Source organism: Hippoglossus stenolepis, chromosome 16 (assembly GCF_022539355.2).
Source record: "Hippoglossus stenolepis isolate QCI-W04-F060 chromosome 16, HSTE1.2, whole genome shotgun sequence".
Lineage (NCBI taxonomy): Eukaryota > Metazoa > Chordata > Actinopteri > Pleuronectiformes > Pleuronectidae > Hippoglossus > Hippoglossus stenolepis.
Genome location: NC_061498.1, coordinates 5515977 through 5537395, shown reverse-complemented (window position 1 = coordinate 5537395; position 21419 = coordinate 5515977). Strand labels below are relative to the sequence as shown.

The 21419-nt window shown below is 42.3% G+C and overlaps 1 protein-coding gene and 1 long non-coding RNA gene across 3 annotated transcripts in view; one reads left to right on the top strand and one right to left on the bottom strand.

Annotated features, from left to right (window-relative positions):
- The window catches only part of LOC118122868, a 45449-nt gene that overhangs the window by 11144 nt on the left and 12886 nt on the right, over positions 1 to 21419 (bottom strand). Inside the window, exons 2-3 of one of the 2 annotated variants that reach the window (XR_004698524.2) lie at positions 12033 to 12196; positions 11788 to 11877 (exon numbers count right to left, since the gene is read on the bottom strand). This is a non-coding gene — a long non-coding RNA (uncharacterized LOC118122868). The remainder of the gene's footprint in view (positions 1 to 11787; positions 11878 to 12032; positions 12197 to 21419) is intronic. The other variant, XR_004698526.2, reaches the window with a different exon arrangement.
- nptx1l (neuronal pentraxin 1 like) lies at positions 860 to 4702 on the top strand. The gene is made up of 5 exons (XM_035179767.1): positions 860 to 1370; positions 1678 to 1885; positions 2515 to 2759; positions 2857 to 3036; positions 3486 to 4702. Exons 1-5 carry the CDS (start codon positions 933 to 935, stop codon positions 3705 to 3707), a joined length of 1293 nt encoding a protein of 430 aa, XP_035035658.1. The 5' UTR covers positions 860 to 932; the 3' UTR covers positions 3708 to 4702.

Here is a 21419-nt window from a genome sequence, read left to right as displayed (position 1 = left end):
CCTATTTTACTTTGAGAGTCGATATGTTTTCATTACTTATTCAAAATGTTTTCATTTTATTTTCAACATTGACTGAATAAATAAGAGCAGAGTCGGCATCGAAAAAAAAAAATAAAGTAATAAAATAGTCCTTCCTGAATAATAGATACGGTAAATTGCTTGGGGACAGATTATCATTTTAGAATCTGAATTATTGAGATGATTACTGCAGTGATGTGGAAAAACAAGAGTGGATCGCCACTGCAAGAGAGGGTCTGTGGGAATAAGGTGGACTGCTGGTGTTGTGGGGACCCAAATTACTTTACGCGGTCACATTATGTGGGTGTGAACCAGTTGTATGATCTTCAAATTAAATTTATCATCAAATAAACAAAGGAAACAAAAGAGAAAATTAAAAAGTCATGTAAAGACTGATGTGATCGGAGCTGTCCTTGGTGCTGAATCAGCAGGGACCACAAACTGCTGCAACTTCTGATCTGCATCCACCTTGAGTGTGAGTGTGAGTGTGAGTGTGAGTGTGTGTGTGTGTGTGTGTGTGTGTGCGCGCAAAACGGCACAACACCACAGCTGGCTCTCCTGGCACCGCGCCACTCAAGCAAACCTCCTTCACCGTCAACAAATCCGCGTTTTCCAGATGAATAATACAAAGCGAGAAATGACAAAAAGTCCAGGTGATCAAAGATTTAACGCGCGCGGAGCCTGGAAGCACAATTGGTTTCATCTCTTGAATGTGACGCCGCTTCAGGAGCCGCCTGAACAGACCCCCCCCCCTCCCGCCGTGATGCAGTGGAGCAGCTCTGCGCAGAACCAGGCTCGCTGTATAAAAGCGGCTGCGCTTCCACAGGCGGAGTACAACAAGAGGGCGAGAGCGCGAAGTCACAACGGCTCATCAGCCAAAAACTAAGAAAACACAACCCGGCACAGACGCCAACATGCAGGCCACGCAGAAGGCGATCTGCTGGAGACTTTTCCTGTGTTGCTGCCTGTTTTTGGAGAGTTCCTCTCAAGACTTTGGCGGACAGACGCAGTTCATTTGCACCTCCGTGCCCAAGGATATGGACATATGCGCGGCCACGTTGCAGAACAGTGTGCCGGGAGACGACCTGAAGACCACGGTCATGCAGCTGCGGGAGACGGTTTTGCAGCAGAAGGAGACGATCATGAACCAGAAGGAGACGATCAGAGAACTCACCTCAAAGTTGGCTCGGTGCGAGAGCCAGAGCGGCGCCGAGGACGCGCGGCCCGGGGGCAGGAGGAAAGAACCTGGGAGCAAAAACACAATGGGGGACGTATCGAGGGGCCCCGCTGACACTTTGACGCAACTATCACAGACTTTACAGTCGCTGAAGCAGAGATTAGAGAATCTGGAGGTAGGGCTGCTGCTGCTGCTGAGGACATTTTCAACTCTTTGGGTGTCTGTGCGCAAAACACCTTCTCCTTTGTTGACCAGTGAATAACACTAATATCAACAACAATAATAAAATATAATAATTATAATAATAATTAAAATAATAGGTGGTTTCAGTCTATGATTGCAAATACTAAATTAAGAAAGAGAAACAAAAACTGACAGGAGCAAATTAACTTTTCCCTCCAAAATAAAAGCTTATCCAGAATTGTAACCACTCAAATTCCTTTATACACTGAGCTAAATCATCATCTCTCCCCTCCTGACAGCAATTCAGCAGAAGTAACAACTCGGTGCAGGCGAACAGCCTCAAAGACCTGCTGCAAAGTAAGATCGACGACCTGGAGAAGCAGGTGTTGTCCCGGGTGAACAGCATCGAGGAGGGCAAACCCGGACTCCGGAATGAGACCGAGCAGCGTGGGAGAGTGGAGTCCACCCTCACGTCTCTACACCAGAGGATCACAGACCTGGAGAAAGGTGGGTGTGTGCGGAGAGTTGTAGGTTGGGTGTAGTGATGGAGGGGAGGCTTGATAGTCATAAAGAAGAGGCATCGAGGGCAGAAAATGAAAATACAAAACCTTATCCAATTTGGGCGTTAAAGGCTGTAATGACGTTAGCAGATGGATTAATGTTTACTTATCCTCACAAAGCTGAACGTGTCCGGTATATTCTGGAGTTTCCTGCTCTAATTCATGCAGATTAAACCATTTCAAACATGCAGTGTAAGACCCATCCCTCCATTTGTGCCGTGAGCCATTTCAGAACTTGTGCGCTCTGGGTTTGGGACGCCTCTGATCTCATGCAGCAAACAGCTCGCGTGGTGGTAAAACAGGGAAGTGTGGACGGAGGAAGGAAAAAAAAAAATAAGAGATGAAGGTTATCAACGTTACTATTACTCCTGTGATGGATTTAACATGGGAGATTAAAGCAAATCTGGAGCGTCAGGCTTGTGGATTTGTTGTGTAACATATAATTCCTATGTAAATCCCCTGGATGTGTGCATTGGGAATGACATATCATAAGAAAATGAGGGGGGGAATGAGGAGCACACAAATGCTGCATTCTATAAAGTGGCTGAAGTCAACTATGTTTTTTTTCCTTCACAGGTCAAAGAGACAACAGGCCCCTGGATAAATTCCAGCTCACGTTCCCACTGAGAACCAACTACATGTACGCAAAAGTGAAGAAGAGTTTGCCGGAGATGTACGCCCTCACCGTGTGCATGTGGCTCAAGTCCAACGCGTCTCCCGGAGTGGGCACGCCTTTCTCCTATGCAGTTCCAGGTCAAGCCAACGAGCTGGTCCTCATCGAGTGGGGAAACAACCCAATGGAGATACTCATAAATGACAAGGTACGTCTGGAACATGGTGGGAATGTTGCCCTGCAGCCATTTTGGTTCACTGTGGCAAATATTAACCTCCAGTCTCTTGTGTTTGAAACCACTCAAGGTCGCAAAGCTGCCGTTTCTTATCAATGACGGGAAGTGGCATCACATCTGCGTGACCTGGACAACTCGTGATGGTGTTTGGGAAGCGTTCCAAGATGGCGTCAAGAGAGGGAGTGGAGAGAACCTGGCTCCGTATCATCCAATCAAACCACAAGGCCTGCTGATCCTCGGCCAAGAGCAGGTAAACATCTGTTTCCAGTGGGATCCTCTCTAAGGGACTGAGCTTTCAGCACAATGACACAGTATAAGTTGTATTTTTCTTACTTTACTCACTTACGAGCCTCAGATAAGGAACTAGCCCTAAGATATCACTTTGTTAAATTTAAAAGATCTATGCACGATACCGAAAATTGCCCAAGCTGGAGTTATCGTCCCATTTGAATGTGAAAAAAAAGAATCAATTCAATTCCCCGACCATAGTAATTCATATAATCTTTAATAATGTAATTAGACCTTTAACTGCAACTCATCAAGAATCCCAGTGATTTGACGACGCAAATTTCCTCGTTTAATTTAATCAGTCAAAAAGAATCTCGATAATCCAAGAAGTAATTTCGTTCTTTGCATGAAGCAGCCCCAAGGGGAGGAAATCATATCATCCTTGATTAAACCCATTTGTCTCTACCACAGGACACGCTCGGAGGAGGGTTTGACGCCACACAAGCCTTTGTTGGAGACCTGGCAAATTTTCACATCTGGGACCGGAAACTATCTGTGGGAGAGATTTATAATCTAGCGACTTGCAGCAGCAAAGCCCAAGTGGGCAACGTTTTCGCGTGGATGGAGACGAGCCTTGATATTTACGGAGGTGCCTCCAAGTGGACATTTGAAGCTTGTCGCCAGCTCAACTGAACTTGCGGGGGAAGAGGAAGATCAATGCAGTCGTCAGAGCCACTGTTGTCCCAGCAACTAATTTGAAAGATCAGGAGACGCGTCAATTAATAGAATCCGGATTTGTTATAGATATTTGAAAGCATCATTTGTGGACACCTTGATAGATTTTTACCAGATCCTCACGGGCGACGGCTCACTGGAAGAGGACACTTTGGCGTCTTGTGTTGCTCGAATGCACACCGGGCCTACTTGTGGTTTTGTTTTTGAAAGAGCAGCTGTTGTCTGTCCAGAGGGCAGAGGATGTTCCTCGGAGACAGAAACAACAGGCCGGCGTCAGAAGTACAGCAGGGGGTCGTGTAGTGTATAGCCAACGGATGTCACACAAATCGACAAAACGACTTGACTTCTGCGAACGTCTTTTCTGTCTCGACTGCCAGGGATTTTCACTGTGAAAAGGGACAAGGAGGACTTCTTTAAAAAAGGAACGTGATCTCCGAGAGGTTTTGAAGTAGACGACGTCATTTCTCTCTCTCACTCTTCTTTCTCTACCACCACCTGCTTGACGTGATTTTTCGTGTAAAGAATGACGATGTATTTATTGCCAACTCTCGAGCCTGAGTGCCTTGGGCTGTTGAAAAAAAAATCTCAGCACATTCATTATGATTTGCAGAGTGTTAGTGTTTATTTTTTCTGTAAATTATTTTTGAAAAGAGGTCTTCTTGTAACACTTTGAATGAGGATGGATCAAGTTTGTTTAGTGTAAAATGCAATTCATCGATGGCAATGGCGCATTTGGCAGATGTTCATACTTGGTAATGGTAATGTTCTCTGTACAGTAACAGCATGTCTTAACTTCTGTAAATGCTGCGTCAGCATCTATGATCTTTGCTTTTACCTTCCTACTTTTGGGTTGGGATTTTATACTGTATTGTTATATGCTTAAAGCATGGCAACACCAACAGATGAAAAAAAGTTCTAGTTTTTGTAATAAATTGTCATACTTGAATCATTAACAAGCGCAAACACATTCATTTATTCCTGGGAGACAGTCAATTTAAGAGACGCCTCCCGAAACTTTACTAAAGAGGATTTACATGAGATTTTGCACAGATGTTCTCCTGAGTGTGCTTTTCACGTTTGCCAATGGACCACAACAATTTGGCAGGATGCTTGAGCCATTATGGCTTCTTGAAATGGCTTGGTAAAACCCAAAAGAGTTTCAGTTAATCACAAAAGACAAATCCTCACAATTTGAAAGCTGGAACGATGATTGATTGAATGATTGAATGTATGGTTACAGTGGTGGGTGTGGTGAAACTAACATAATCTGCTATCCAGTCAACATTTCCTAGTAAGACCAGCCCACAGTACAATAAGTAGATACTCAAGCCATACTTCTCAGAGATGGGACCCATGTAACCAAAAAGAATAAGAGTCTTTACTATGGAAATAAAGAGGGATATAACAAACAGGCATTAAGGTCAAATAACTATCAGGATGAGAGAAGGCAGGCAAAGAACAGAGAGCTGGAAAGATGCGGCAGAGAACACATGCAAATGAGGGGTGTGAGGAGCAAATGAGGTGCAGCAATGAGCATCCATTACTTTCAACAACTCACTGAAATAAACCTCGGTATTTTAGATGTGACACAAACATAGCAGAGAGAATGAAGAGAGCGAAGAACCAAATCTCAGGTAAAGTTCAAGAAAACATCTGCAGGCGTCAACAGAAACCACGTCTGGTAAGGAGTGAAGACACACACATCAATACACACACACTATATTGTACACACATGGTGATCAAGGTCACTAAAAAGACGGTGTTGAGGTTAAACATCTCAATCCATAAGGTTTCCCTGCTAATTAATTATAGCTGCACTGCCGGCTTTAGACGATGCAGAGTCTGAAGCTCCTCTGTCTGTTGTTAGTGAGGTTGTGTGGGACAACCGCAGTCAGGTCACATGTCCCGCAAATTGGTTTCTATTCTCTACCTCTGAAGCAGCGGGACATCTTCACATCAATCGTCTTTTTCCCCAGACACCAGACTAACTACAGTCATGCCAACGGCACAGCCATTACAGGCAGCTACTGTGACACACCTGGGCTTGGATTTCCGTGCAGATCCTTCATGGGGGAGAACCCAAAGTCATGCACAAACATAGGAGCCCACACAGACATGTAGAAACAGACACACGGTGTAATTTCCTCCCGAGAGGCGACTGGAGGCTTAGTTAGAAATCGACTTCCTCACCCTTATCCACCCGACCCTGTTGACCTACAGACCACGTTCTGTCCAAATACTCTTTTCTTCTTGACCTGAATCTTGCACCAGATTTTGTCGGCGTATTTTGGGCACGGCCTGATAACAGTCCGCCTGTTGACCTCTCCCCAGCTTCCCCGAGCCCTAATTGGTCTGCGTCTGCTTGGAGGAAAGGTCAGGAATGAGGTTTATTTCCACACCACATCTGGCTTCAGTCTGTCTGTATCGCACATGACATGAACTCATAACATCTGAGTGATTGCTCGAAATGACTATTGAATTTGACCATGTTACCGTCCTTAAAGCAACACTATATCACTTTTACTGAGCAACAGCGCCCTCTGCAGCCACACCAGGTGGTAGAGAAAAACAGCAAAGGCCATCAATCTCTTGCCAGAGCTCTGACAGCAAAGGTCCCACTGAACTGACACACAACTGAACAGGTGGAGATTCCTCATGATACCAGAAGAGCTGCAACTGTAACAAATCCACCAAACTCTTGATATTTTTAAAGTTACCGCTATGAATATTGAAGATAAACACTGGTTTTCTATAAAGACTACTCAGCTTTACTCTTGAACTTGCTGGACCCAATTCTGGCAATTTTCGCTGCGACTATCCGTCAGTTGCACACTTGTCAGTGGAGATTGTGCAAGAACAGGTATTCAAGGTGAAGAGTGGGAAGAACCAACTATTCCAAGTCTGTGTATGATCAAAATAATTTTGAAGCCACTATTTTAAGATTAAAAAAAATTGTATATTGTTGTAAATGTATGAACTTATTTTCATACATTTTACTTTCTCTCACATCAATAACCAACCCTGCTCATGCTGAACCGGAAAATGAAATTAAATAGCTCAGAATGAGACTTTAGTATTAGCTTAGAATCAAAAGAACCAAACCTAGAGTCGAGAACAATGCTAATGGTTCTATTACACAGACACAGCTGTTCATTGAGCTAAACAACACATATGCAAATATTTAGTAAATATAAAGTTCATCATGTTCTCCACCTTTGTTTAGCTTGCTAGCATATTAACATTTGCTTAGTATAAATAATGTCATGAGAGTTATTGCAATTCATCCTCTGGGGACCACAAACGTGTGTATCCACATATCCATCCATGAGTTGAGATATTTCACTTAAGTGAAACTCGTGGTGGCGCTGAAGGAAAAGTCAGGGGTCTGCCAAGTCTAATTATAATCTAAATCTATATCTGCAAAACATTTCATGTCAATCATCAACAATTCATTGTCGCTCATCAGTAAACCATCTATTACGATGCAATGAGAATCACAGCGGAACTATACTCTTATTTCACTCATCAAAGATTCACAGGTGTTTGGGAGTACGACTAAATTCCTTTGGGGTGAGTAGCACATAATCGAAAAATTTTAAATTGTTAAAACAACACTTCTTTGAGGCAGCGTCATTTAGTTTGCATGCTAAAAGTTTGAAAGTGAAAAACATCTGGGAGACGTGGAGATGAAAAGAAGGTAGACGACGTCTGAAGTCCGTTCGTCATCTCTACTTGAGGTTAGTGGCTTGAGGATCAGGAGTCACAACTTGTATAAAACAACCAAATGACGACACCACCTCTGACTCTGCTGCTCTGATTTGAACGTAACAGGAATGTAATTGTACAAAAGTGTAGAACTCAAGTTTTGCTCAACTCATTTAACCTGCTCTGAATACTAACAGACCTTTTCTCACAACGCAAACAAAGGTAAACAGACCACAAGTCACTAAGAGACAATGTCTCATGTTGTCAAAAGCCAATGTAGAAGTGGCACAGATGAAAAACATCCAAACGTGCTTTATAAGGCAAACACATTAAAACGTCTCATCAGAAGGATGATGAAAAATTCATGACAAGTGAATAAGAAAACAAACAAAAACTCAGTGGGCGTGAGAGAAACTAAGCTGTCCCACTGATGCTGAAAAATTACTGTTTTTGCTGAACAAATGTAATATTGACACAGGCAATCTGTTGATAAATGATGTTGAAAGAAATGCATTTTTAATGGCGAAAGAGATTACGTGCACAAACAGAAAAAAACAGGAGTTCATCGTTATTGGATCATATTCTGCTCACTGCGGAAAAACCCGCTGGAACGTGTTTTTATCTTTCAGGATTTCTAGCGAATGATGGCTCGGAGAGTGGAGCGAGGGGGAATAGGATTTATAAGGTGCTGGCTCGGATACAATCCAATATCACAGGTCTCCCACAAAACACAAGTATGCTTTTTGTTTCATAATTCCGTGTTGATTCTGATCCACTTCTCATCTCACAGGTACTACGAGTCATAACCCAACGCTCCACTTAGATCTCGTTACACCGAGGCTTCGACCCGCTGCTGAACTCATTTCACTCATTTGTAGCAATTTAAACGATTATAAATGGGATAATGTAGCTGAGTAGTTGTCTGTTTTAAGTGTGTTTTAAAAGCTGCCGGCGGCAGAAAGGAGAGGGGAGAGGAGTTTGGAACAGATTATACACGAGGCCCACATCCATCCATACTTGTCCTTAATCTCAGAGCTGCGTCTGCTGCTGTCAGGGCGGTGCTCAACTCTCCATGCCACAAAATGAATAACTGATTTCCTCCCGACACAGGAAATTCCCTCGCAGAGTATTACCCAACAAGCCCCTGTACAAATATATTCTTGTGGGAAATGGAAACACAAAAATCTTATCTTTTTGTCTTGAATCCTTCCTCCTTAGATGAGCAGGTTGTTTCAAATTGTTCCATCTCCGCTCGATTTTTAATCTGCTTTACACACATCATGAAATCGAGAGTGGAAAAATCGAGGGATGTGTACTGAGAAAACAGTGACAGCACCGCATCAGAGAAACCATATTTGTAGCTTAATCTAAATACATACTGCAGTTTTTAATTATTCCAGCCACCCCTCAAACAATTGGCACCAGAGAGACTAAAGATGGACGACATGACAGCGACGGAAAAGTGAAGCTGCAATATAGGTCTTAAATCACGCCTCCTCCTTGGATGGGACATGGACCAAACCAAAAAGCAAATCATTTTCAAACATCAATTCCAGTTGTTCCTATCACACTGATGTATGTGCTCACTTCTCTGATAAAGGTTTGGTATTAATTAGCAATTTGAGGCTCTAAAAACGGTGTGAAACATCAGGATTGACAGCTGAGACTAACTCATGATTGATGACGGGGCCTTGGCAGAGTCAACCCTTCTCCAAATCCACAAAGCCTGTGCAGACTTGATGGACAAACTCCCGACCCCTTCTGTATCCTGAGTGAGTGAAGCCTGTGCACTTTTCACTGCAGACTCCACATCCAGCTCTCTGGCTCGTGCTTAACCACAAAGCAGCGTGAAATCCTTTTTCTTTCTTAATAAGAATTGGAAGCCACAACCTTGACTGCATATCTCCAGCAACCATTAATAACTAAAACCTCTCAACAGAGCAAGAGTCCGATATTATTACTCGACAAGGTAAAACCTTTGAGTTGGAGCTTGTGTGGTCAGTTCATCTCTGAGCAGTTTCTCTTGTCCAACGGCTGCTAGGGCAGATTAATGGCACAACACTTTTTGTTGGCCTTCCTTCTTCTGGCTCAGGGCCACCGTCTGCAGGTTGTTGCTTATTGCATCCGCACACTGAGGAGGAGTTTGCATTCTACCTCTCCAATGATCGAGTGTAATTGGGAATACTGAAGAGAATGATTGTGTTTCACTGCATTAATAAAAAATAACTATGTGCTGTTTAGTCTATGCATTTTAGACTTGGGTAAATTGAAAGTGGATTTTTGCCACTTTGGATTTTCTGCTTTTATTTGCCATATTTGTTGATGCGCCTCCATAATGTGTGATGGGAAGAATAATGTGTTGAAGCCTGTCAAACGCATTTCAAATACCCTGACGGCAACTACCACTTTACTGACATCAATAACATTCACTATAAATCTGAGATGACATAAATGCTGCATAATTCTTTCTCCTCTTCCTCATTTATCTCCCTCTATCCCAGTCTTCCCCCAACTCTGTTTTGACAGTCTGCCATGGCTGGGCTTTTGCCACGACTGGGCTTTTTAATGCGTCTTGTGACAGAAGTCGGCCCGACAGGAATATTTTACCATGAAGACGCCGCAATCCTCGCACCCTCTGGGACGAACGCCAGGGGCTGTTTTCCATAATCAGGTCAATCCCAAACGGGCACCGCAGAGCAGTCCGCCCCTTAACTCCGCCCCCCCACTCTCCAGGTAGCGCAGTGTAAAGAGGTCTGCTGCAGAAGAGTCGTGATCTCCACTTGTACGGTTTCAAAAAGAAGGAAGTCAACAGCAGACTTGCTCGTAGCACAGTATTGCAAGTTGTGTTGAAAGATACAGTTTAGTTCTTCACGCGTGACAAAAGGTGGCCGTGAAGTCAGCCATAATGTGAGCGAAGGACGGAATTTCTTGGTTTGAAATAAAACCGAGCTGCACAATAGGAATCCAAACATTCCAGAGTGGTGTACAGTTTGCTTTTGGTTGTGTGTGTGTGTGTATATATAAAATGAGTGGAAGGCTAACACACTTAATAGCTTGAAAAATTCAAAGCATAAAACGTCAGCGTCCGTTTATCCTGCATAACAACTGAAGGTCGTGAGTTCTGCCATGTAAAGTAAAAGCAAGCGTCTATCAGTTTGTTGAAAGCATCATGTCAGAAAAGTGTTCTTTACAATGTGAAAGAGTGTGGAGGGGGTGTTAAAGGAGGTTTTAATACATGACTCCTAACTTCAAAATGCTTTTAAAAAGGACTTCACAGCAGCACACAAAGGCAAGGACACTCGTACAGAAAAGGGATTTATTCATTGAGGATTGATTGTGTTGAATTTGTTCCTATTTTCCACCCAACACAACAACCCCCACAGTTTTAGACAGTTATTTGGCGACTGTCCCTAACCGGTTCCCTGTATAGGAATTCAATGAAGCTCACCGCACATTATTCTTCAACAAACTGCAAAGCTTATGCACTTAAAGTTCAAGGTGACTAAAAGCAATCAAGTATGGCACAAATCAAAAATAGGATGGAGCAGACTTTTAAAACAAAATTTATTAAAAAGCAATATGTTGGTTCTGCCCATTGATAAAACTAAAAGGCATCTGGCACAACTGCTCCTCTGTGCAGATGTAACAACTTACTACAGACAGCCTGACATTGGCCTCTGAGACTCGAGCTGAACAAAGACTTATTCAACTCAAAAAATGTTTCAGCTGGGAGGAAGAAGAGTTTACACACAAGATTGTCCAGAAAGGTATATTTTAAACCAAACTGAAGGTCAAGCCGTCATGAAAACAAAAACGTCTTGAACACACACAAAGACAACAAGAAATCCACAAAAGGAAACATCCACTACAACAGTCTGAGCTCAGAAAAGAAAAAGATCAAGATCAAGCAGATCAGGTTTTTCAGTAATGACGACAATTTCATATCCACAGCTTTAAAAGAGATGAAACAGGTGAAGGTAGAACGTCCCACCAGGCTGAAGAAAGAAAGAAACCATGCAGCAGAAGAAAGGCAGTCCGAGAAGATGAAAGGAAAGCGAAGGAACAATGATGACAAAACGAGGGAGTCTTACTCAAAAGCACATTCACAGACCTCGACCTTGTTCACTGTGGAGGGAGGTGGAGGCTGAAAATATTAAAAAACTGAAAGTGACACCGTGGAGGAGAGCTTCGCTAAAGAGATGAAGGAGAGCTGGAAGATTAGAGCTCAGAAAAGCACCAGATCATAGAAAGAACACATCTCATGTTCCTGTCATAATGTAAGACTGCTCTGTCACGAAGGGGATTATATGATATGAAAGGGTTTTTACAGAACCTGGGTGAGATGCTGGAAGTCACGTCTGTTCGTCAGGGGCAGGAAGGAGCCTTGGAAATGCTCCATCGAGTCCATCAAGTCTTTTCTGATCTGGCAAAGACGGGAATTATAAAGTTGATCTTGACTTCGTTTTCAAGTGAGACAACCAAAGGACACGAGGAAGAAATTTCACCGATGCAGAACTTTTTCGAGGGAAATCAAAAATCAAATGCATCAATCACATGCAATTGTCACTGCTTACTCACACTGTTGTGAAGAGGATGCAGACAGGCTGTGGCTCAGGAGGCAGAGCGGGTCATCCACTGACCAGAAGGTCGGTGGTTCGATGTCAGCCTCTTTCAGTCTGTGTGCCAAAGTCCTGCGTGTCTGTCCCTGGCCAAGACACAGAACTTCAAATGGCCTCTGGCAGCTGGGAGTGAAAAACTACAATGAATCTCCAGTACTTAAGGTGTCACAAGCCACAATTAAGTATTCCTACCTTTGTGATAGTATGTGAACAATAATTAAGCATAGGAGCATCAACACACAGGTAACAAGCTGTAAAGAAAAACTCAACAAAATCTTCTCTGCAATGCATCTTCATCCGTTTTACCCCCTGACTGAGACAGCTCAATCCACCTTTATTTTTTTTCCTGACAACAACCTGTACAGATATTACAGGATTATTTCATCATCATTTCAATCCACAGAAAGTAAACAACAGAATGAATAGACCACCTTTTTATTTCTGCAATGCATTAAACTAAGAATTGGGAGCGGATCAGTTGCTTCATTAATCAATAAAAAATAAAAAAACATATAATATTTCTCTCCCGTGGGATGAAAAGAAAATTTAAATACCCAACATGTGTTCTACCCACTGAAAGAGACACAACAAATAACAGCATCGCTAACCAGTGACCATGATCAGTTATCAATCCCTGTTACGATCTCAGCTGAACTCAGGTCAGCTTCTTTTTTCAAAAAAACGTCTGTTGACCTGATGCAACCGCCTCTGTCACGCTCACCGGGACACGAGCCACACAATGGGACTGCATCACCTCCCTGCATATCTCATGAATAATCCATGACCTCAGAGGCAGCGGGAACAGCTCTGGGTTCGGTGCGAGAAGCTCTCACTACCACAAACTGTCAAAACACAGGTGTTTACGTGCACAGAAGGTGTGAGGAGCTGCACAACAGTAACACAACAGTAACACCCATGGTTGTTTCAGTATTTTTCGGTGGGGAGTTCAATTTAATTTCTCAAATTAGTCATCACATCCAAAGTGAGTCAGTGTGTTTGCTTGAGACGGACGGACACACAACCTGCTGATTATGTTTCATGCTTCATTTTCTATTTGCAGGCATAAAATACATAATTTGCACAAAATACACGTGGGAGTAAATTCATTTCCTGCCATGAAATTCATCCACAATTAGGATAATAAACAATAATGATTTCTAACATGAGACGCACGATCCAGCAAGTGTTTCACAACATAGACTTCTTTAAAAAAAATGCTGATATTTTGTACACATGTGTAAATATACTTACAAAGAATAAAGGGCATTACAAATACATGCTACAAGAAGTACTTCAATTGAAACCTGATACCTGATGCACACACACTGCATGTTTTTCATCTCAAAGAAAGATTATCAAAGTTTGGTAAAGAAAGAAAATCAGTAAATAGAGAGAAATGTGATAATTTCACACAGCCCGAGGCAATGTATTCAAACCGCCCCCAACCACCAGTCACAAGTCAAAGATATTGAGTTTTCTATTATAAATGAAAGGAAAAGCCGCGGATCCTCACATATGAGAAGCTGAAACAAGAAATACTGGGCAAAAAGAAAAGACTGAAAATGATTCATCGCTTATCAAAATAGTTGCTGACTCATTTTCTGATTGATTGATCAGCAAAGCAGCTCTACTGTGCATCACACTCTAATAATGCTGACATCCCACAAATAGACTACTCTGTGGTTGTATGCCTCCGCCAACAAACACCGTGACTTTAACCAGAACATTTTAATCATTGATCCTTGAGTCCAAGTGAACATTTATACTAAAATCTGAAGGGATTCTCTGGAGGTGTTCCTGAGGTTTCACGTTCACAATGTGACATCACAGAAACCGTGACCTTTGGATTTTGACCAGTGAGTTCTAATCAGTTCCTCATTGAGTCCAGTGTTTTTACCACATTTGAAGAAAGTCCCTCAAGGCATTCTTGAGATATTGTGTTTAAAAGATGGACAACCCTAAAAAAGAATGCCTCCATTGGCTAAACCCTGTAACTACAGGTCAATCTCAGACCAGACAACTGATTGATTATCATCACTAGTGGATGGATGGAGGGAATCAAACCAGCCTCAACCTGCATCTGCCTGGAAACACAAGGACAATTGCTTATCTTTTACAACTAAGTGAAACATTGTCCAACTCATCAAGCACAAGTTAATGGAGAGACATCAAACCCACTTACATGTAGCCAACATGTACATCCATCACAGATAGATTAGCAGCTGCTCAGACAATAGATGCCACAGTCTCTAGAGTATAAATATATATCCCTTCACTAATATAGTCTTTTCTGACAGGGAGACTACAATAGCACAGTCATCTGCTTTACCTGCTGGAGAACATTCCTCTGGCAATGACTGGCCCATCTTCCCCTCCACATTCTGCAGCACCAGCCAGGTTCCCATTCCAACTCCCTGTAGCACACTTAATGAGCAACCTGCAGAGTGTGTGTGCGAGTGTGCATGTGTGTGTATATTACAACTTCAACTTTTTACAACTCTCCTCCTCCTCCTTCCACCCTTCAGCATTAGTTCCTGGCTGCTTGCCCACACCCACATTGTCATCCTATGTGTGCAAACTCCCATCGTGCTGGGGTCTAACCGGGACAGAGACGGCCTGATGTAGAAGTAATGAGTGTGCAGTGTAGGGGTTGGGCAGATGGACGGGGCTCGCCGGCGGCTGACAGTCGTTACGCTGTCGAGCCCGACATCGTGACCCCTCCCTACGCCCTTACAGCTGGGATCACCCTGATACGTGATTTAGGTTATTTAAATGCTGATGAATTAAGTGCCTGGCACGCTGAAACAACAGCTGTAGAATATCTCACACCTTCGTTTAATGAGCGACTTGTTCCAGAAAACAGGTCATTTAGTTTGCTGGTCTCGGCTGATGCTATAAACAGCGACACTCAACACCAGCTCAAACTGAGAAGCTGCAGCTGAGTGATTACACAACATCTCTAATGCTAATGATGATTCACACCAGAGACTGTTTTCTCAGGGAGGACTGCTCCACAAAATATGTAAATGCTAGATGGAGATGTGGAAGAAAGCTGTGTTGTTTATTTTTCCTTATAGGTTGAAGTAGTAGTTGGGTCTATGAGGGACTGGTCTTCCTGCAAAAACTCACTCGTCTTCTTAAATACTACTGGAAGTTAAGATGCAAAAAAGATCCATTCAATGTGCAAAAACTACGACGGGATCATGTCAAGCTAATTGACACGGGAGACTGCAGTGCATGGAGGATCATCATAACACTAATGGAAAACAGGCATCACAGTGACATGGATATAATCCCTGTTCAATTAACTGCCGCTAGCACAGAGAGCAGAAACCTCTTCATTGACCCAGTGTCAGGTCTAATTGTGAGCTTTGCTCGGTTTGTAAATGAGGTTCTTCTGCGATAAAATTCTGTATTTTTTATACTAAACTAAAAAAAAATGCCATTCAAAACAGTAAACCACTTAAATAAATCATGATCTGAATATATTTACTCTTCAGACAAATACACGCCATATGCTCAGTACAATATTAAAGACAACTGTGATTGTCAGGTTGGCTGCGAGTGGAGGAGATAGAGAATAACCAGATTGTTTATGGCACCGCTAGACAACAGGAGAGGGGAGATTACAAAAAGCTCTCTGTAGAATAAAAGGAGACAGGCATGCAATAGTGCTTTGGGAATGAGAGTAATTTACTCTCATTTACTTTATCTAACCTTTAAGCACATTAGAGATCAGCAGTATCCTTCAATAAAAGTCACACACTCAGTTTTTGCCCTTTCCTGCTGTAACCTGTCTGGGTCCTCCCTCCGAGCCAAGTAGCGGCTTTGTCAAGAAAATGTTAATAAAGTTGGGTGTCGTTAGAGACTGGCCTCAGGTTCCCCCGTGAGTTACTGTGTTGTGCTGAATATGGGATGTGGCTTTTGGACAGTACAGGTTTCAGCGCAATTAGGGTTCCCTCTGTGACAGGAGTAAAGACGGAGGGGGGGGGAATACGTCCCGGACTAATGATCCGGAGAAAAATCATTTACTGAGGATGTGAGGGAGTGTACACGTCCATCTGGGCAGACATCCTGTCGTAGCATAGTCCAATAAAGAGCATGCTTTACCAGGCAGATTTCACAGAATCGTGTTTCATATTCATGTGTGCATACGGTATGTGTCCCTCAGCACAAGGTCACTTCCACTGCCAGCTAACTGCTGCATCAACAGCAGCACCCAGCGAACTTCATCAGGTCTCTCAGGAGCCACAGCTCGTCAGGAGCCAACGACTGCCTGTCAATCAAACTGGAGCTGCAGTCCAGTGACGTTCTTTAGCACCACTACACAAACTAAAGTTCTCCTGTGTCTCTACGACATGCACTTGTCCACTGGCATCAGCAGCAGGTAATCAGAAGTGGTGCTTAGTGAAAAATCAAATAACAAACTTGTAAAACTATATGTAGCTGGAATAGTAAATCAACATATAACTATAATATATCTTGAAAACCATTCATCTCATCAGCTTCACACTTGACATGTGTATTGTTAAGGGCCAAAGGAAGTGCAGTGTCGATTTCTGTTGAGATTTGGATGAGTCAATATTAATAAACTTTGTAAGAACAGGCAGCCAGCGCTCTGTAGCTGGGACTAATCAATGAAAGTGATATTGTTGATCACAGACTGATTCTCCAGTTCAGGGCTCTACACACTGGGTCGATCTTCACTGAGCTTTAATTAAACAGATGAACAGCTCTTTGTGCAGCAGCTGTGGCAAAGCTTCAGGGTTCAGCAGCTGGTTTCTACTTGTTGCTGCTCTACTGCAGGTCACTGTTACAGTTTCATGAAAGAAAGCTGCAACAGGCAAGAAAACAGCCCGTTCCAAACAGGCATGTTTAGAACAGCCACTGCACTAGTTCATTTAATCGTCAACATCTTCATAACTTATTGCCATATATTGATATATGTCATTAAATCATTCGTTCCAGATGCTCAAATGTGTATATTTGCTTTTTTTATGTCATCATCAATCTCGAGATGTCTCATTGGGCTCTGGAAACATGTGATGAAACTTTTATTTCTCAAAACGTATCATTTATGTTGGTATAACATCACACGTTCCACTTTATAACGACCTGAAACCCATGTTTGAATGATGACATGTGTGCACAGAGCAAATAAATAGATGGATATGGCTCATTTACACCGTCTGATTAAGTTCTAATTAATGTTTGGTTTGACACATGGTGAGACTCTGCTGTTATTTAGCCCGGTGGAGGATATTGTGATGAGTTTGCTCTCACTAAAAGGGGAAGAATGAGTCCAACCCTAGCATTATACCTCCAGAGGGTCAGACTCATTTTAAAATTCTTATTGGTGAATGCATCAAACTTGGACAGTAACACTGGGAGAAATCCTGATGGGCCGAAGCACCATTGGACTCTAAAGAATTCCATAACTTTTTTATCGTACCTGCAGAAAAGTCAGATAAGTCGAAATCTTGGTCAAATGATTTTTCTCACTCTGGGACGTAAAGAAGGATCTGTCTGACCCCACAGTTTAAGTTTCTATAGATCCCCATGGTGTTCAACAAAGATGGAGAAATCACCTGATGTGATGCATGTATTATTATTAGACCCAGATTAGATGCAGGGGAGATGTAGCGTAATTGTATCCACGGAGCCATCTGTGCTCCTCCGGCTGATCTATGAGAAGAGGATGCGATCTCCAGAGGGTTTGACTCATTGTTCCTTAGTCATCACACTATCATCCACCAGGCTCAGTAACAGCAGAATCTCAACCATATTTCATCTCGAGAACGAGGTAGATCTAAATCAGACTGTGTACATGAGCCATATCCATTTATTTATATGTTCCTTCGCACATTTTTCATCATTCAAACTTACAAATTATGGGTCTCAGGTTATAAATCACGTTATAAGAAATAGTTCTTAATTATTATATTGTTACAAGAAAAATAATAATGAAAATATCTTGTAACTGTGATACTGATCTGTTTTTCTTTTCCCAATGTGGCAGATACGCGCTCATTGACACCAACTTTTGTTCAACGGAAGAAGTTAAGGAAATGAAAGAACGCAGAAGTTAAGCTACATATGAACTTTTTGCTTTAAACCGGTGCACTCTTTGCTACTCTGTGGAACCTTCACATCAGAGTGTTAACTTTCCAAATCTCTCTTCAGGCTCACAGCTTTAGGTATAATTCAACCAGTCACATCAAAAAGCCGGCAGCTCTGCTCTTTCTGCCCGAATTGACCTGAATTTAATCTGGAAGGCCAAGATAAAACGATAACAGGCAACACAGGGAAACTAACCTATAAAACACTACGCTTCATTCAGCTCCTTGTCATTCAACGTTACTTGCTCTTGTAACTCCAGACCTGGGAACCTTTATTTTCTTTCATCAAGCCAAATGCAAAAAACCCTGAGTCGTTTTCCCATTCAGAATTGAGGTTGAATAAGCAAACAAACCACGGTGTTGCTGCAAATCGAGTTTTCACCGGCTCACAATCTTTCACAAACGCTCCTCTACTTTGTGCAGCCGTCACCTCAACAAACTCATCCCCACCAGCCTCAGATAGCTTTCTTTCACTGCCTCACTTTTGGCACACGGGTTAGACAAGTTTAAAATCTTGTCACTGGAATACAAAGTCTTGAGAAAGACAGATGAGATCCTCGCTAAAACTGTTTTTTTGCACTAAATGTTCAGGTTTTCTCAGCTGCTGCCAGAAAGAAAAAAAATCAAGACATTCCCACGAAGACATTTTAACTTAGTGTTTTAGTCATGTTGACTATAGTATTTGCTCAATATGTCATATATCTGTAGGTAATATATAAAGAAATATGGCTGGTGCATTTCACTGACAGTTAAATGTTTAAGAAAATATGACAAAATTAAATAAGCCTTCGCTGTGAATGAGATTTGACAGTGACTCATGCCACTCACACCTGCTCCATGCCCCGATGAGTCAGTGTTGGGAATTCAATTCTGTATTTCAGAGCATCTGATACCACAGCTGCTGAGGATATTGGATATATTAAATACTAAACACTAAGTTGCTTTGATACGCCTGTTATGTGACTGATCAAAATAATCGACACTGACAGTTTGTAGCAGTTAAACTGTTTGGGACACACAGGAGTGTTATTTTAAAAAGTTACTCTGGTACAAAAACTGACGTGTCCTTGACTCTTCAATCTCCCAAACTCCAAATGTGTGTCGAATCCTGCTGGGATTTGCCTGTCCACAAATATGTGGTGGTAAATAATCCTGTGTGTGATCTTGACGGAGTGGTGATTTACCATAATCCCAGGACATTGGCTCTACCCCCAGGTCAGCATGTAGGAGCCAGGTTCTAATCCAAGGTCATTTTAAACGACTGTCCAAGCTCATCGTCATGTTACATAATATTGACTTTTTGGGTAGTAGTGATTAAAAACCAGCCAGAATAGCACAGTCCGGGGTTGCGCCTCATCAGTCACTGTGTTTGGAGGTGCTCTAACATCACCGGCAGTGTGAGCAGGGAGGATAAATCCATTTACTGCAAAGCTGATGAATAAAAAATAGAAACAAATTATTCCCGTTTCTGTCTGAGTCAAAATCACAGGAGGGAGCATGAAAAAAAGATCAGAAGACTGTGGAACAGACAAAGGAAAACCGTCATTACAAACACAAACAGACCGTTAAAAAACATTGTGGATAGAAATGCTGCCTTTTATTCCTACAAGAGGAGATCACTACATGACAAAGTGTATAACAGTCAACGAAGAAAGGATCCTTCACCTCATTACTCCTTCGAGCAGGTTCTGCAAACATACGTCCAGTTGTTATAACCTGAATCACAAGTGTTGTATAATATGTTTGTGGAAATCAGTTTCACAGATCAAAAAGAGGCATGACGTGTAAACCGTCCTTCTCTCTCTCATCACCTGTTTCCCCCACATGCTAATGAAAACACGCAATTGCTTCTACCCAAGCTTTGATGTGTGTAATTCAAAATGCTAACGAGATTGTGCCCCCCGCTAACCCCCCTGCTTCCTAACGGCTTATTCAATATTAAATTGCTCTGTGGCTGATTCAATTTTCAAAAGTTTCACAAATCACGTATATATTTGCAAACAAGTGACACTTAACACTACGTAAACAGACGGTGCCGAGCAGCGTGACTGCCATTCATTAAGATGAGAGCTGAGGCAGAACTGTTCCTATTGCAGGTTTGTCCTCAATAGTCACAATTTCACAGTCATCTAATGCTGGATTATACTGTAGCAGCATAAGAACAAATATGTGAAGATAAACTTTGATATCAATATGGATATTATTTTAACACATGGATAAAATTATAACGGCGCATTACCTCCGTCAAGGCCCAATAGTCCCCTTAAGTTCAATAAAGCTGCACCAATTTTCACACCCTCATGGATATCAGTCTTCTAAAAATGCTAGATATTTTTTCATCATGATCCCTGTTGAAGAAAAAGAAAATCACGCATCCTTTCACAAAGTTTGGTTGAAACCTGTTCAAAAGATTGACATGAATAATAAATAAATAAACACCCCAGGCAGAGGTAAAAACTATCAAACACTAACTAATCTTCTGAGCTTTGGATGGACAGGTATTTTAGCTCTTATAAAAAGCTCAACTCCACAAAAAACAGTGCTGTTGTGTTCCAAGTTGAACCGACCATATGGGCGAGGATGACAGCTCTGCCCACAGTGGTCTGTTGCTGTGACTCACTTAGTGCTCGTGTCCTGTCACCTCCCGGGACCTGGATTAACACATCAACACTCTGAATTTCTATATTTACACCTACATGTGCCCCTCACTGGGCTTTATTCCCCGTCACTACAGTTCTGATAATCAGCCACAAAAGGACTTGTTTTTCACATGGTGATGATTGAAGACAAAAAAAACACGAAAGGCTTTTCTTTCTCCACAATAAATGCAATTATTTCTATTTCAAAACAGGCCTTTAGAAATGTGCCCGCTGTGGACAAAGTGGTCAGGTTGGATCCCATCCCGACATCAAGCTCTCTGAATACAAGCCTCACATTTCAATAAAGCAGGAGAGGGCCAAACACTTCACATTCAGACAAATGGCAGCGCAGCTCCAGGTAGAACACGTATAAAACAACTGGGCTAATAAACACTTCATTGGGCCCTTTATCAATTCAGAAAGTTGTGTCCCCTTTATGCCGCAACCTCTTTCTCTCTCCGCGTAACAAATTGTTGCCGAGGCTTAACAAATTAATCTAGTCTGCAGATGAGAGGCAGTTGGTACATCATGAATCACACCGCCACCCACTAAGGCACACACTCACACAAATGTGGGCACACAGACACA